This window comes from Barbus barbus (genome assembly GCF_936440315.1).
Source record: "Barbus barbus genome assembly, chromosome: 12".
Taxonomy (NCBI): domain Eukaryota; kingdom Metazoa; phylum Chordata; class Actinopteri; order Cypriniformes; family Cyprinidae; genus Barbus; species Barbus barbus.
This window is the reverse complement of record NC_136740.1, coordinates 24,674,905-24,691,300: the sequence shown is the minus strand read 5'-3', so window position 1 is coordinate 24,691,300 and position 16,396 is coordinate 24,674,905. Positions and strand designations below refer to the sequence as shown.

The 16,396-nt window shown below is 37.2% G+C and overlaps 2 protein-coding genes across 6 annotated transcripts in view; one reads left to right on the top strand and one right to left on the bottom strand.

The window, feature by feature from the left end:
- LOC306878256 (receptor-binding cancer antigen expressed on SiSo cells-like) overlaps positions 1-2,554 on the top strand; it is a 9,158-nt gene extending 6,604 nt beyond the window's left edge. For 2 of the 3 annotated variants that reach the window (XM_079430489.1, XM_079430488.1), the window contains exon 8: positions 478-2,222. In XM_079430489.1, the coding sequence (XP_079286615.1) occupies positions 478-595 (118 nt within the window). In that variant the 3' untranslated portion in view covers positions 596-2,222. Of the gene's footprint in view, positions 1-477 lie in introns of all 3 variants that reach the window. The other variant, XM_079430487.1, reaches the window with a different exon arrangement.
- Positions 1,659-16,396, bottom strand: LOC306878254 (syntabulin-like). 3 transcript variants are annotated; one of them, XM_079430482.1, is made up of 8 exons: positions 16,172-16,396; positions 10,177-10,233; positions 9,757-9,934; positions 9,408-9,611; positions 7,636-7,735; positions 7,056-7,205; positions 5,243-5,398; positions 1,659-5,120 (listed from the first exon to the last, which is right to left on the bottom strand). In XM_079430482.1, the coding sequence occupies exons 2-8, from the start codon at positions 10,198-10,200 to the stop codon at positions 3,965-3,967; spliced, it is 1,968 nt and encodes a 655-aa protein (XP_079286608.1). In that variant the 5' UTR covers positions 10,201-10,233; positions 16,172-16,396; the 3' UTR covers positions 1,659-3,964. The 3 variants fall into 3 exon arrangements, with proteins under 3 accessions (XP_079286608.1, XP_079286609.1, XP_079286610.1); XM_079430483.1 differs by lacking the exon at positions 10,177-10,233; XM_079430484.1 differs by lacking the exons at positions 9,408-9,611; positions 9,757-9,934; positions 10,177-10,233; positions 16,172-16,396 and adding an exon at positions 8,632-8,774.

Here is a 16,396-nt window from a genome sequence, read left to right as displayed (position 1 = left end):
ATAGTTGTTTTCCACCTCCACTGCATTGTGCCAGATCTTGATTAAAGGGATAGTTCACTAGAAATTCTGTCATTATTTACTCACCCTTATGTCATTCCAAACCTGTGTGCATTTCTTTCTTCTGTGGTACATAAAAGACAATATTTTGAAGAATCTTGATAACAGTTTCAGTTCTACCATTGTGTGGATAAAAAAATACAATGGAACTACTGGGAACTGGAACTGTTTGGTTTCTTGTCACTCCAGGTTTGGAATGACAAGAAAGTGAGTAAATGATGACAGAATTGTAATTTTTGAGAGTACTATTGCTTTAAGCTCATTTGTTTACTTTGATCACATCATATTTGAAAGGGAATGATTTTTGAGTGTATTTACTGGCCGCAAACAATAAAGCAGATTATTGATTTTCAAAACAAATATCTCTTTAAACTTATACGTGCAATGAAATTGATCTTTCTTTGTCTATCGTGAATACAGGCAGCAGAAGCTGGCTGAGAGAGAGAGACGTTCAATGGAGCAACAGAGGAAGAAAATGGAGAAAGAGGCACAGAGAATGATGAAAAAAGAGCAGAAGATTGCTGTCAAGCTTTCATAACATTAATACGGCGCACCGGACACTCAAAGCAACAGCCAAACAACAGCTCATATTACATTTTACCTGGTTTTGTCCTGCCCGCCACACTGCTCTCCTCACCTCTTTGGGATATTTTTTTTAGTCCATCAGCCATCTTGGGGAATTTTTGTTTGTTTGTTTCTTCAGGTTTTCTTTTTGTATTGGACTGAACACAGCACAAAGAATCGTCCCTTTTGTTTATTTTTGAGTTATTGTGACTGTTCTTACCATGCGCTCCATGAAACTCAATGTTTTTTTCTGTCAGTATTTATAACACTTGAAGGATTTTGTCAAGAAAAATTTTAGATTCGGAATTCCGTTCATTTTTGGTTTTGCTTTTTTTTTGCCTCACACCTGTTTTTCTTCATCAAAGTCTTGTGTCTGTGCTATAAACACTGGACCGCACCAGAAATGGGTGATATCTCAATATTTCAAAAGAATCAAATTTATGCAACCTTGGGTTTTTGCTCTCCACATTCTATTTAGCCGTCTATCTAATCTGTTGCCATGTTTACCTGATAATCATGGGCTTACTTGTGAATAATCTTTATATTTTGATCTTGATTTTTCTAAAGACAACAATTTGAGACATCTGGGTAAGGAATTAATAATTGTCAGTGGGAATGCAGAGCAGAAATATTCAGTATGTGCCGAGGCTCAAAGAAAGCGCTTTTAAGAGATGTGGGTTGGTTGTCATGGTAATGCTACCAAACCATGTTTTATCTTTACGAAGACTGTTACTGAGAAGAGCATTGACTAAGAGAAAAGCATTCACTATTTATTTGAAAGCAGTTTCACCAGGGGAATGACTTTTATTTACCAATTAAAGAATTTATTTTCTCTTGAAAATGTAGAAATTGATCATGTTTATTGATAGAATGAGGATGATGATGATGATGATGGTGGTGGTGCTGAAATTAACTTCTGCATGCTATGATGATTATTAAGGAACATGAACCCATGAGAGCCACAGGTACAGATAATAATGAAAAACTTAATAAAATCACACCTTTTGCTATGATTTATGTTTCCCATTCATGCATGCTCATGCCTTTTTAAGTTGTTTTTAAAAAAAATTCACACTGCAGCCTTAGCTGTAATAAACATTTCGGTTATCTGTTCAGTGGTTTATCTTTATTCAGAGGCTTTGAGAATCTTCTACTGTCATTACTTCACCAAAAAACATGCTCATCGTGCCGTGGTAAAGATGACATCTTTGGATCTCTGAACATAATCAGCAATAGTAGACTTTATTTGATCTGTTTGTACTCGGACTGTTAAGATGTTCCATCAGCATCATAAAGCTGAATACATGTGCTATCATTTCTGATATTCAAGGTCAGATGCATTGTCCGGACCGGTGGAGAATATTCCAGCTCTGAGAATGTGATGTCATAATCCCCATCTGCCTCAGCAACGCCCCTGGCCGACCCTCCCACAGCCCGACCCACTTAGACGGAGAGAGGAAAATAAACTGAATGAATTATATGCTGTCTTCTGCAGCTATGTGCATCTTCATCACACCTGACTTTACGGTTTTCACATGAGTTTGTCTCTGTAATCAAGATTTTTGGACCATGTTCATGAAATAAAATGTATATAAACACTGTTCAAAGATTTTATGCACTGGGGTGGGGGGGCAAAATCATATTCAATACATAGTCTGGAACATAGTAAATAGCTACAGTAACTGTAGTGTCCTACTGGGCTAACAGTACATAACAGCAAGCATTTGCTCAGTCTTGCGACTTCATGCGTGCAGGGTTGCATGTTATGCAATAGTCAAGTCCCATCTGGTAGCAGATGTACTGTGTGTTCCTCAAGTGGCCCAGGGGTCCACGCTTGCTGTGTAATGGTTGCTTTAGTCTCAGCTTCTGAATATAGCAGCACTGAGGTTCATATACTCCATATATTTTGTATTATAGAAAATGTTTTTGAGTTCTTGTGCATGTGTGTGTTTATACCCAACAGGTCCACAAAGGATGTAATGTCAAATTATGCAAAAAGTGTGAAATTAATTTTTTTATTAAAAATATTTTGTTTTTATTTTACTAATACTTAAAAAGTAATTTCCATCACAAAATGTTAAACAATTGTGTAAATGACACTACAGGTAGCCTACTTGTACACTTAATCTATTTTCTGGCTTTGTAAAATAGTCTATTGCTTCATAAACAAGTAGCTGTTCAAAGAAACTTAATCTTGTGAAGAGCAAAGAATTAAATTGTATTAATCTAGGATTAAAGTTTAAGGATTAAAGATTAAGGCTCACTTTACTGATTTAACTCACTTTGCTTGGCACATCACAGCATTAAACCTTTTCGTAAAACACCTTCCATAATGGCTTTGTGGAGATTTTTTTTTTTTTTTTACATTTTATTTCTATGAGATATAGCTGAAAAGCAGGCCCAAATGTAATCTACAGACTGTTTTGCATTTTCAGCACTAATTTAGGGGGGAAATCTGTAGTAGGCTACTCCTTACAAAAATACTCTGCTTCTATTGGTAGCTGAAAGCATGATCAAATTGTCCAAAATGTTTAATAGGCAGGATTGCAGAAATGGTGAATGATTTGTATCACTTTATAAATGTCATTCATTCAAAGTCTTTAGAGCTTTTTGTGGGCACTGATTTAGTGTGTGCCTAGACAAGTAATATAAGTTTAGAAACTATGCAATACCTTCCCCATGCTCTAACACACAAGTCCAAGCTTGGAGGGGTTTTCCATGCTTTAATAATAAATATAATGATATACATCTGATATAAACAAAAATATTGCACATAGCTCAGGCACATAACAAGTGTTCGCTGTACTGTGGCAAGTGCTGCCTTTCAGGAAATTGTTAGTTTACAGAGCAACATGTAAAAGCTCTAACTCCAGGGAGAGAAATACAGTTTCACTTAACACAAAACGCTGAACACATTTAAGCTTTGGCAGGAGATTTGAGTTCTTTTAGAACACAAGTGACATTTTAACTAAAACAAAAACAACGGTCAACTGACAGTCAACCCCTATTGCCACTCTAAATGGCTCTTTTATAAAAAGCAGGGAATAGCAGTCAGCAAAGAACAAAACTCGAGCAACAATCGCCCACCCAGATGATCAGATTATGCAAAAAATGTTATTCACAAACATAAGGGCAATAAATAACAAAAAAAAAAAAAAGACAAAAGTCCCTTTACATCTCCTTAATTTCATCCTTTGTGCCTCAAATACACAGTGCAAAGTAGGAGTGTTGCAACTAAGAGGAAAATAAGTGTATGCAAATAATCACAGGTGTACAAAAACAAAATTGAAGCTACTTGAAGATGACGTTTAAGTGCTCTTGCTCTAACTGTGGGTGAGGGCCACTAAGTGTCTGGCCCGTGAGAGACATGGCGGAGCGAGTGCAATCCCATAATGCAACAGCCTCGAATTAAAGCTGCAATGTTGTACACAGGAGCTCCTCCAACCAAACCGTGCTGCGAGTAAAGCCACGCCACCGTGGGCAGGACGGGTGCTGCCACAGCAACAAGATCGACCAAGAAGTTGTTGCTCCAGTGGCTTTTTCCCACCACTGCTATGCTAGAGGTGTTATTGGGGTTCTTCAGGTCGGAATTCAGCTCTTCCATGACCTGGGGACTCATTTTGGGCTCAGAAAAGCCCAGACCAGAATCATTAACGGTGTTTTGGGCAGTATTGGTGCAAATGGGGCCAACAGCTTTAACTTCTTCATCTTGTGCTTCAGGTACCTCCTCCTTTATGGGTTTTTGTGCTTCAGGCAAGTTCTCAACCTTTCTGGGAACTTTTGCTGAAGGTGATTCCTGGGATTGGTGGGGAGAAGAAATAAGGAGACCAGGGAAACCACCACCTTGGAGCTTTAACAGCTGGAAAAGGAGGGCTTGGAGATCAGCGGTGTAGATCATCTCATCAGTCTGGACACCTTTATCTTCTGCACCAAAGGGGTCACTTGAGATATGCTCCTTTGTGCTCTTTTCTGAGAAACTCAACTCCAAGGTGGACAGCCCAGGTTGGGGAATGATCTTGGTGCCACCATCCTGGCTGGAATCAACCGCAGTGGACATGAGAACCTTCTCGAGAATTTCAGCTCTGTTGGCCATCTCGTCATTGGCTAGCAGCTCACTATCAGCCATCTCCTCCACTGCTTGTTCTTCACCATGTAGCTCCATCTCTAACTTGACTGCAGTGGAACTTTCTGGAGACTCAGAGATAAAGTCCAGCGTCGGCTCATCCATCAAGTTGCAGCCATTCTGCGCCAACTCCATGCTGTGGAGCAAGGACTCCAGCTTTCGGTTTTGGATGTTTATGTCAATGAAATACTTCTGGATGCCATTGTCCTTCTCCATGAGACTGTTCTTCATGGTTTCCACCACTTGGCGCAGCTGCTTGATCTCTTTGCGTGCTTCTTTAAGAGCTAGCTGAGCTTCCACACGGTGACATTCCTCTTCTATCCAGTCCTCCCGCATACGACCCATTTGGGACTTCAGCTCCTCAATCTCAGCCTCCCTGAAACCCATCAGTGTGGAAAATGTACCCATGTGATATCAGTTTTCAAATTGTGTCAGAGCTCTTGAGGGAACTGCAATTAAGTAATGTATTAGTGCAAGTATTTCAAAGCAGACTCTTACCGGTCACAAACTGTGTTCTGTGAGTCTCTGAGCTTTGTCTTGAGGTGTCGTATGGCTACCTCTTTCTGCTGTAGAGGGGTAAGGTACTGCTCTGGATTGGGAGGCTTGATGCCGTGATTGTCTCCGCAGGAATGGTAGAGTACAGGAGTGGTTCTTCTGAAAGTTAAAAGCAAGCTTTTTAAATTTGATGAAGCATGCTAATATGAAATGCTACAACAAGAGCTGAAGTAATGAACTTTACGGCCTGTTGAGTCTTTAAGAAGTTAATAGCTGTTTCCATCACCCTGTTTTTATGCGGAATTTGAAGTATTGCACCAGAAATAATGGGATATAATGGGAGATGGAAACACATTTTGCAAATAAATTCATCTATGCGCATCAAAAAGGTCATGTGACTTTGTGCAATGGGACGGTATAACCGGACTAAACAGCAGACCGATCTCAAGTGTTATGATCATTCTGAAATGCCTGAGCAAAGTCTTTCATCAAAGTATTTCTGTATAATTGCCTGCCAGAACGGTCTTACACAACTGCGCATTTATGGTGTTTTGCCTTGATGTGCAAGTAATTTATTATGCAAGAAAATTATTTAGGTTCTACTTTTCTAAGTGATATTTAGTGCGAGTTTATCAGGAAGTGATGATTTTGTTCTCTTTGTCTCTTTGGATAGAAACGGTGCTTATTCGCAAATGTTTTATGCGATATTCCAATTTTGCGCAGGAGTTAAATTTGCAACTTTGGATGGAAACCCATCTACTTTTTCCATCAAAATGCAAAAACTAAAAGCTTTAATGATATGAAAAATTAAAAATCTCATATTAAACAAGTCACCATAACTGCCCTTTATTTGGTCCTTTAAATTTGTTTTAGTTCAATGGTTTTCAACATGTGGGACGTGACCCAAATATAGACTGCAGGTCTGTTTTGATTGTGTCATGGTCAGCGAGGTAAAAGAAAGAAAAAAAAAAAACCAAAAGCAAATAATTAAAGAACGTAATGAACTAAAGAACAAAAATTATAAAAAGTACAAATATATTAGTGCATAAAGAATGAAAAATAAATTAGAAAAGAAAGAAAAAAAACGATAAAAAAACGTCAAAGCAATGGCCCTGTTACCAGGCAGTAAAACTAGAGGCACAATATCCTAGCAACCTGCTATGTTGCTTTGAAATCAAATTTGCATCTGTTCCAGAGCTGGAACAATGGAAGAACAAACAAGGGCCCTGGAGAAGCTCAGAAAGGCATTACAGACCACTCACGTTCTGCGCTTAGATTTAAAAAAAAGGAGCAAAATGGAGAGTGTGAGTTATATGTAAAAAAAGGAAACTACAAATACATTACAATCAACCAAAACAACCAAATTCACTCCTTTTGACCACGTCAACAAGAATACCCACTAGTTTCCTTACCCTCAATCACATGAAAGACAAAAATAAAAACACAGAAACCCCACATCGTGCTATTAAGTCAAACGACAGCCTAAATATCTTCAAACATACTGACTGTGTGCACATGAAATATTAATGCCCCTCACCCTCTCTACAAAAATGTAGCACTGAAAAACACTTTACTCCTATCAGCCAGCCAATGCTTTGCTGTCTGCGTGGGCAAAATGAGAGCAGACAATTTTGTCAAAATCCCCTCAAAGCCTGGCATAGCCAAACCATGACCAATCTAATCCTTTATTCTGTGAAGAGGTTGACAGCACGATAACACTCTATCTGTATTGACCCTGAGCCCTGCATAGAATATATTGCATCAACCATCTTCTCAACTTCCTTCCATCTGTTTGCTTCTGCCTCTTTGTCCATACCTTTTGGTAGAGCTGGAGTTGCTACTGCTGTTGGTAATGGAGGGGGCTTTGGGGGGCGTCCTGTATGGGGCATAAAGCCCTGCGTCGCGAGGGGCAGTAGGGCTTCCTGTAGGTTTGAATACTGGCAGGCTTCTGATGTGGGGCCCATGGCTAAGGGAGATAAGAGCAAGCAAATAGGACAGGACAGTGTCATGATAGGCAAGACACGCAGGCTATATTTGGAATAACAACCAACCATGCAACTCATTCTTTCAGCATGCATGGAATATCTTGTTAACCCACTACTGTAGATTTACCAAAATGTGCACTGTGCTTTGAACTTCTATTTCAGTGTGAGGTTTTGTAAATTGTTATATAACTGCATGCCATTAATCTCATAAGATCAAGTGACAACAATGTTGCATGCTGTATCAAACTATTTTACACATTATATAAAAAAAAAATGACTTAACATGCAAATTTAAAATTGTAAGTCATCTAGCATGAAATATCAAATCTGACAGAGAAAAATAAACAAAGTATCAGCCATCTTGGATTAGGCTCTAGAAACAAACAAAAAAATAAAGCATAAAAACCATACCTGCGAGAAGATGAGATCTTCCCTGCAGAGTTGCTGGGCAGAGTTTCATGTGTCTTGTAGCTTCCAGTGCTGCTAGATGAGCTGAAATCTACCTCACTGCCTACAGTGCATAAAAATTCAATCAAAAGTCTAAAGTTTCCTCAAAAAGACTTCAGTATCAGCAAAACTTAGCCATTCAAGGTTATCTAAAAAGACTGTGGAAGTAGAGACTTCAATCCCGCCAAATGCACAACCCAAGCACGTTTCCAATTAGCATATTTCCAGTAGCCAGATCAAAGAGGCCTGTCAGAGGATATAGGGTTACAGACTTCTGTGATGAACATTGTTTGACTCCATTATGGAAGAAGTAAGGCTTGGGAAGTCAGGGACTGAATCTTTCAGTGACAGAGGAATCCTTCACATTTGGTTTCCCTCAGTACTTTTATTTAAGCTTGAATATCACCTTACCTGCAGTAATTAACTTTTCCAGACAGCTTTAGCATTTAGACCCTGCTGGAAGATGCCATAACTACACTATTTGTACTTTCACAGCCATTCAAATGTAGCCATGTTATTCTATCTTACAAAATGTTAATTGCTAAATTATCATTATCATTATATTTGTAGTTGTAACATTTTTTATTTTTATTCTGTGGGCTCTTAAAAACATGATATATTCTCATATTATTTTATTCTCGCTAAACTTAAGACTAAAGAGATAAAATACAAATTACCTACTTCCTGGAAATACAATTGAAGTAAGTGGGAAAGCAAATATATAACCTTCCGAACTATATTAGACATACTCCTATCATCAAGACATATTTCAGATTATTTTGGGGAAGAAAAAAATATTAAAAAATCTAGTCTAAAAATAAATAAAATATATTAAACATTAAATTCAAAATGAGGTGACTGGAAGACAGAGATATGCTAAAGAGGGGGTAAGATGATTCAGGACCTTGATTTCACAAAAACAAATTAATAAATAAATAATAATAATAATAATATACGCACCTGAAAAGCATCTCTTTCCTTTTGACAAAACCATGATAAAGTGTATACTTTTTCAAACGTGCTACTAACTATCTAACTGACTAACTCGCTAACAATTACAAAACTGTGCAAGTTGCTCAATACAAATCAAGCTCAAATGCTGTGAATTCTCACAGGCGGTGGGAGGAGCCAACTACTTTAAGTTGCACTGATTGGCCATTTACAAGCCAACCAATCACTGGCCTCTATGAGGAAGGGTAATCAAGCACATGGCACCTGCTACTTCCAGGATTGTTGTTTTTTCTGTATTCAAAAAAGACTTCAGAGAAACCCATTCCTGCAGAATCCCAAGAACATTTAAAATTTGGAGAACTGTATGTGTTTCTGTGTTTGAACCTGCACCCCAGTGGACGTGCACACTTGCACACAAGCTGATAAAGATCCCATGTGCAAACTGTCCAATGTAGGCTAGTTGTGGTTGTTTATGTAACTAACCAAACAGTAGATTACTAAACCAAGCGGTTCTTTACTTTTTCGAATGTAGAAAACATGTTGTTCTGTAAACATTGACTATTTGACCTGTTGACATAGTCATAATCAAAAATCATATAATTTTTTGTTTTCCTTTTCAATTATTCTGACTGATTGATGTGTTTCTGAGCATTGGAAAGGCAATATAAAATTGATAATTTATTATTGCTATTATTTTAAAACTAAACCTTCAGAGTCTAAAGAAAATAATATAAAAATATCAATCGAATATAAAAAGGATGTAATAATTGCATAAATAAAATTACCTTTATTCATGATTGGTGAACGTTGTTGCTTCTCTTGCTTGTGCTTCTGTGTGGGTGCGCTCCACTCGGCCACTACGTTCATCCGAACTCTCTTCACCTTAACCTTGCGCTCTCCCAGAGCGGGTGAACCCAGTGGGCTGTTGTCAGAGCCTGAGGGGGTCTTGGTTGGCGATGCGCATTGACTGCTTGGGCATCCAGTATCATCTGAGAAGGTAGAACCAAGTGGAAATGACATAACACCACATTTAAAAGTTATACTAGTGTGCTTTTCCTTATCAGAGAGGCCATATACACAAGGCCAACAACACATAAAAGCCATCAGAGAAGTCATGATAACCTCGTGTCCTACCTGAGGACAGGCTGTTGGGACTGATGGTTCTTTTTGAGTGCTGGGAGCTAATGTCAAAATCCTTGCTCTCCTCTTCTGACAATGGCATGTTGGATGCTGATGACTCCTTTGCTTTAGTACGTAAAGGGTGGAGGACAAATCGAGGGATACGGCTGCGCATGCTTCCCTTTTCCTTTACCTGCAGGAAATGGTAAATCGGTAACTGGGAACATGGAATGGTGCTACGACTACCTACAGACACCCTACAGTCAGCATTTGAGGTGAACTGTTTAGCCTTTTTTAAAGCTGGTATTAAGCTGTATTATGCTTGGGTCCTTAAAGTAGAATTTTAGTATCCAATATAAGTCTTGCTTACATGCAATTAATCTTACTGTAAGTAAAACGTGTTTAGACAGAAATAATTTAAAGATAGTTCAGCACCTTGTATGTCTGAAAAGGTTCCATTCTTCTTAAATAGGGAATACTTCAAATAAAACTCTAAAAAAAAGAAAACAGGTTGCTTGAACATGAGGTTTTGGTATGACAAACAAACCAGAACAAAGAAAGATTATAGTGTAAAAATGAATGAGGGCATGATGCAAGATGCCAGGCTGGTTTAACCTAGTTTATGAATGATTCTGTAAATATACAAGAGTGCCAGGCTACAATATTTATATACTAAAATGCTAAATATAAAATTTTGGCAAAGCATTGTCATTAAATCTTGTTTTCTACCTTGTCTTTTATGGACAATTTTCAGCCACTCTCTAAATATAAATGAATTCTCTAGTACTTGGAATTCAACTGCAGGAACACTCGTTCTAAATTAAACTCATCCAATGCTATTATTTAACATGGTTCTTCTGATGATCAGTGAATTTACCAGGGGTTATGTAAAAGGCTTTGCACTTGGAGAAGGAAGTAATATGGTCAATTTAATCCTCGTCTAGGTACAGAGATGATAAAACCCCATCCCTCTGAATAGCTTATTTAACTGCTTTGTGTGTTCCAGATCCGCTCATAACTAACAGACCAAAGCCCAATGGCTGAATAATGTAATATCATGTATCACGCTTGATTGACAATGACGTCATTGGTCCATTTCCTATTATTAGTGTTGTATAATGTGGTTGTATGTGCCTTGTTTTTCAGTATCTCTTTGAAGTTGGTTATATAAGGGCTATGGTTGCTTTCAGTGCCGATGACGCAATTGACCCTTTAAGTTTGACGCATAGCAGGGTTCCGTTTTGTGTCCAGATGCCATGTTTTATTACAAAAGAAGCCAAAGGACAACTTTATGTAGGTCACCCATTCCTTTCGGATATGGAAAATGTGCTACTTTTTTTTTTTTTGAGTGTCTTATGTCACCACATCCTTTTAAATTATTAAAGTATTATGTTGTTTTAGGTTTTTGTGCTTTGTTTAAAGAAAAAAGAATTGCTTTAATTATTTTGTCAGCTTTAGTGCAATATTGGTGGTAGAAGTACACAAAGGGAACTGAAAATGAAAGGGTACATTAGTATTTAAAAGTGGGGAGTAAGATTTTTTTGAAGAAATTAATACTTTTATTCAGCAAGGATTCATTAAATTGGTCAAAAATGACAGTAAAGGCATTTATAATATTACAAAAGATTTCCCGTTCAAATAAATGTTCTTTTGAATTGCTATTCATCAGAATCCTGAAAAATACAGTATAAAAATATTAGGCAGCACAACCATTTTAACGGTGATAATAATAAGATATGTTTCTTGAGCAGCAACTTTGCATATTAGAATGATTTCTGTAGGAACATTTGACACTGAAGACTGAAAATTCAGCTTTGCCATCAAATAAATAAATTACATTTTAAAATGTATTAAAACAGAAAACAGTTATTTTAATTGTAAAAATATTTAACTGTTTTTACTGTATTGTATAAATAAATGCAGCCTCAGTGGAATAAGGTTCCAAACGTTTGAATGGTTCTTTTTTCTATTTAGTCAATAAGCTGTAAAATTATTGACTGTCAACACTGTAAAAAAAAAAAAGAAAGTTGAGCCATCTTAAAATTTTAAGGCAACAAACCTCAGCAGATTTTTGAGTTTTCTCAACTTGTTGTTTTAAGTTTATACAACAAAACGTTGAGAATCTCCTACAAAAATAAGTTGAGGGAACTCAAAAATCTGTAAAAAGCTGGTTGCTTTAAAATTTTAAGTTGGTTCAGCTTTTCTTTTTTTTTTTTTTTACAGTGAAATTGCCACTCATGGAGCTAGACTGTTTTCTCTCTAAGCCCAAGTCAGAGCCTTAGCCAACAGAAATGTGGTCAGTGACATTAGTCAGCCATTCAGTCCTTGATTGATGCCTTGTGTCTGGACAAGAAGCTTAGTGTTTTTATCTCATGTCAGCCTAATAGAAAAGCTGAGACTAGTTTCAGTCTGACACAGTTAGAAGTTACTGATGCAATTTCTCTTAAATCACCTCCATCCTATATGCAAACGGCTTGAGGTGATAAAGTTGGAGTGCAGTCAGAGTTAGAGGTTATATACTTGATGACTCGTAACACCTTATGTAACATGCTGCTCATATTTAATTAAGAAGAATGATTTCATGCATAAAACATGACAGTAAAAATCAGCTTCATCTCACTCGCAGAATAAAAGGTACAGAGTTGTCACTGGGGCAGTAATTTAAGGTCTTTGTTATTTACCCTTAAATGGTACATATTAGTACACTAAAGGTATAATATTGGTATTGAAGACATATTATTGTTTAAAATGCATATTAGTACCTTAAAGGTACATACCACCCCAGTGACAGTTTTGTACCTTTTTTTGAGAGTGTACATACTGTATGTTCTTAAGCCCTTTTATCAAAATATATTGTCATTTTCCATTACAGTCAACAATTTTAACAACTTTTTAGTATTTTAATTTCTGATATACAGATATATAACTAAAGCTGTCATCTGCTAGCTAAATATGTAGTCAACACAACACATCGAGACACTTTAAATCAGTTGCCTCAGCACCAGTGACGCAAAGCAGTGATGACTCAGTGCTACTGGAGATGGAGAGTTATGTGTGCTAATGCATCTGCTACTGGCTTTGAGTGCTTTCTCTGCTTGCTAGTTTCAGTGTTGTTATTTGAACTTGACTACAGGAGAAGATGGTTAAATACAGGCTGACATTGTACATTAATCAGTGTGCACGATTACTAATGTTTGCAATTCCTTTTCTCTAGTCGCTTCTCTTATCTGTAACAGTCTATAGTGTGAAGCATTCCATACATTTTTAACTGACTATAGGGTCATTCCGTTTCAACTCAAACAGAGGTCCCCGGCTCAAATTTTTGATTTTGCTAATATTTTTCTGAAGAAAGATAAACATGTATAGTGATGAAAGACAAAATATTAAATGTCATGGATGAATATTTAAAGAGTAATTCACTTTTTTTGTAGAGGGGGGTGGTCAAAACGGTAATTTTCACCTGAGATTCAGAGCCAAATTACAGGAGGTTAAAAATGACTTCAGAAAGATGGCAGCATCATAATGTTACTTTTACAGAGAGACTGGCAGGTCTATTAGTAGAATCTGTTGACTTTAGCAATCTTTGTTGCATTATGTGCCAATGGTGACCGTTCAAAAATGGGGAAAGAGCACTTTTCAAGTTTTTTCTCCAAAGTTTGCAGGCCTGTAACTCAAAAAGTATTGAAGATATATTAATACCCTTTTAGGTTTTGGGTCTTAACAAACGTTTCTTTTGACATCTTCATTTTAAGGCCCTTATATTGTTCAGTTCAAGAGATATTGGAATTTCAATATGGCTACAGGAGTAAATCATTAAATTGTACACATTTTTAGTGGTCAAAAAACAAATGTGGGTCAGTTTGCAAAAATATGATACTTTTTTTCTTTTAAAGACGAATGTCTGAAGAACAAATTATGTGGAAACTAGCGATGGATCTCGTCAATTTAACGATTTACCCCATATTGAGCCATACTGAGATCCCAGTATCTCTGGAACCCAGCCATATAGGGCCTTAAAAATGAAGATGCCAAAAGAAAGGTTTAAGATAAGGTAATTCAACAAAGATTGCTAAAGTCAACAGATTTTACTAATAGACCTACCAGTCTCTGTGTAAAAGTAACATTATGATGCTGCCATCTTTCTGAAGTCATTTTTACCCCACTGTAATTTGGCTCTGAATCTCAGGTGAAAATTGCCATTTTGACCCCCCTCTATGAAAAAGCAGATTACTCAGTAAATATTCATCCATGACATTTAATATTTTGGCTTTCATCACTAAACGTGTTTATCTCTCTTCAGTGTTTATCTTTCTTCCGGATAAAAAAAAAAACCCTTAAAATTATATATATATATATATATATATATATGTGTGTGTGTGTGTGTGTCCTAAAACCTAAACCTAAAAAGACCTATTCTTATCTTAGGACAACTTAAAATGTGTGTGTGTGTGTGTGTATATATATATATATACACACACACTCACTGGCTACTTTATTAGGTGCACCTGTTCAATTGCTTGGTAACAGAAATTGCTAATCAGCCAATCACATGGCAGCAACTCAATGCATTTAGGCATCTAGATGTGGTGAAGACGACTTGCTGAAGTTCAAACCGAGCATCAGAACGGGGAAGAAAGGGGATTTAAGTGACTTTGAACGTGGAATGGTTGTTTGTGCCAGACGGGCTGGTCTGAGTATTTCAAAAACTGCTGATCTACTGGGATTTTCACGCACAACCATCTCTAGGTTTTACAGAAAAAATTCAGAAAAAGAGTAAATATCCAGTGAGTGGCAGTTGTGTGGACGAAAATGCCTTGTTGATGTCAGAGGAGAATGGGCAGACTGGTTAGAGATGATAGAAAGGTAACAGTAACTCAAATAACCAGTCGTTACAACAAGGTATGCAGAATACCATCTCTGAACGCACAACACGTCGAACCCTGAAGCAGATGGGCTACAGCAGCAGAAGACCACACCGGGTGCCGCTCCTGTCAGCTAAGAACAGGAATCAGAGGCTACAATTCGCAAAGGCTCACCAAAATTGGACAATAGAAGATTGAAAAAGCATTGCCTGGTCTGATGAGTCTCGATTTCTGCTGCGACATTCAGATGGCAGGGTCAGAATTTGGCGTAAAGAACATGAAAGCATGGATCTGCCTCGTCTCAACGGTTCAGGCTGATGGTGGTGGTGTAATGGTGTGGGGGATATTTTCTTGGCACACTTTGGGCCCCTTAGTACCAATTGAGCATCGTTTAAATACCACAGCCTACCTGAGTATTGTTGCTAACCATGTCCATCCCTTTATGACTACAGTGCACCCATCTTCTGATGGCTATACTTCCAGCAGGATAATGCACCATGTCACAAAGTTCCATACTCAAATGGCCTCCACAGTCACCAGATCTCAATCCAATAGAGCACCTTTGGGATGTGGTTGAACGGGAGATTCGCATCATGGATGTGCAGCCGACAAATCTGCAGCAACTGCGTGATGCTATCATGTCAATATGGACCAACATCTCTGAGGAATGTTTCCAACACCTTGTTGAATCTATGCCATGAATAATTAAGGCAGTTCTGAAGGTAAAAGGGGGTCCAACCCGGTATTGGCAAGGTGTACCTAATAAAGTGCCCAGTGAGTGTATGTATATATATACACACACACACACACACATGTGTATATATATATATATATATATATATAATATAAATAAAATTAAATAATTTAATGATTTTTATATTTAATTATTTATTACCATATTTACCATTTTTATTAAATTCTTGATACTGTGATACAGTAATTTATTTACTGTATAACAGTATAAAATACATGTTTGACTTAAATCAATTTTAATTATGGGCAGTGCAATATATAATTTAAGTATAATAATAAAAACATGGCTATTTCTATATAATCAAATAAACGAAACTTTTTAAACACATTTATAGTGTTTTATAGCGTTCTGTGAATAGGCCTATTCTGTCAAAACTAGACTCAACAATTTCAAAAAACGACAATTTCCTCACAAAGGGCAATATTAATATTAATCCTTAAAACAAAGTTGATTGACAGTAATTGACAGTATCTGAAATGTCAAATGACGCTTCTGCCCCACCTAAACAACGACTATAAATAAAAAGTGCATACGCTGCATTACTAATCGAAAATATACATTTCATTTTTTAAGTTGTTTTTTAAAATTAAATATCAATCTTACACAATGCGTGAACAGCAATGCGTAATTCAAGTTTAGAGCGAACATGTTGAATAGAGGATAACTATATAAAGAATATGTCGTAGGCTATTCTTTTTAAAAACTAGCCTATGTCTACTAATATTAGAATGTTGCATCCCTTAATATATATGTGTTAGTAAAACCCGCTAGGTAGCCTAAACAACAGTGTGACGCAGTAAGTAAATACACTTGCCTCGTGTTGGTCTGGATGGATTCCTGTGAGTGAAAGAGAGTGAAGGATCCCTTCAAAACAACACAATGCGCTCTCTCTCGGTCTTCAGCCCTTGTTTTGATCTGATGTGATGGACTCCCAGCCTCAGTCTGCGAGAGAAGATTATTCCGCACAGCGCATCTCAATGCATCAGTGTATGTGCTCAAGCAGAAGAAGCTGAGGACATTGACATCGCCAGGACTGACT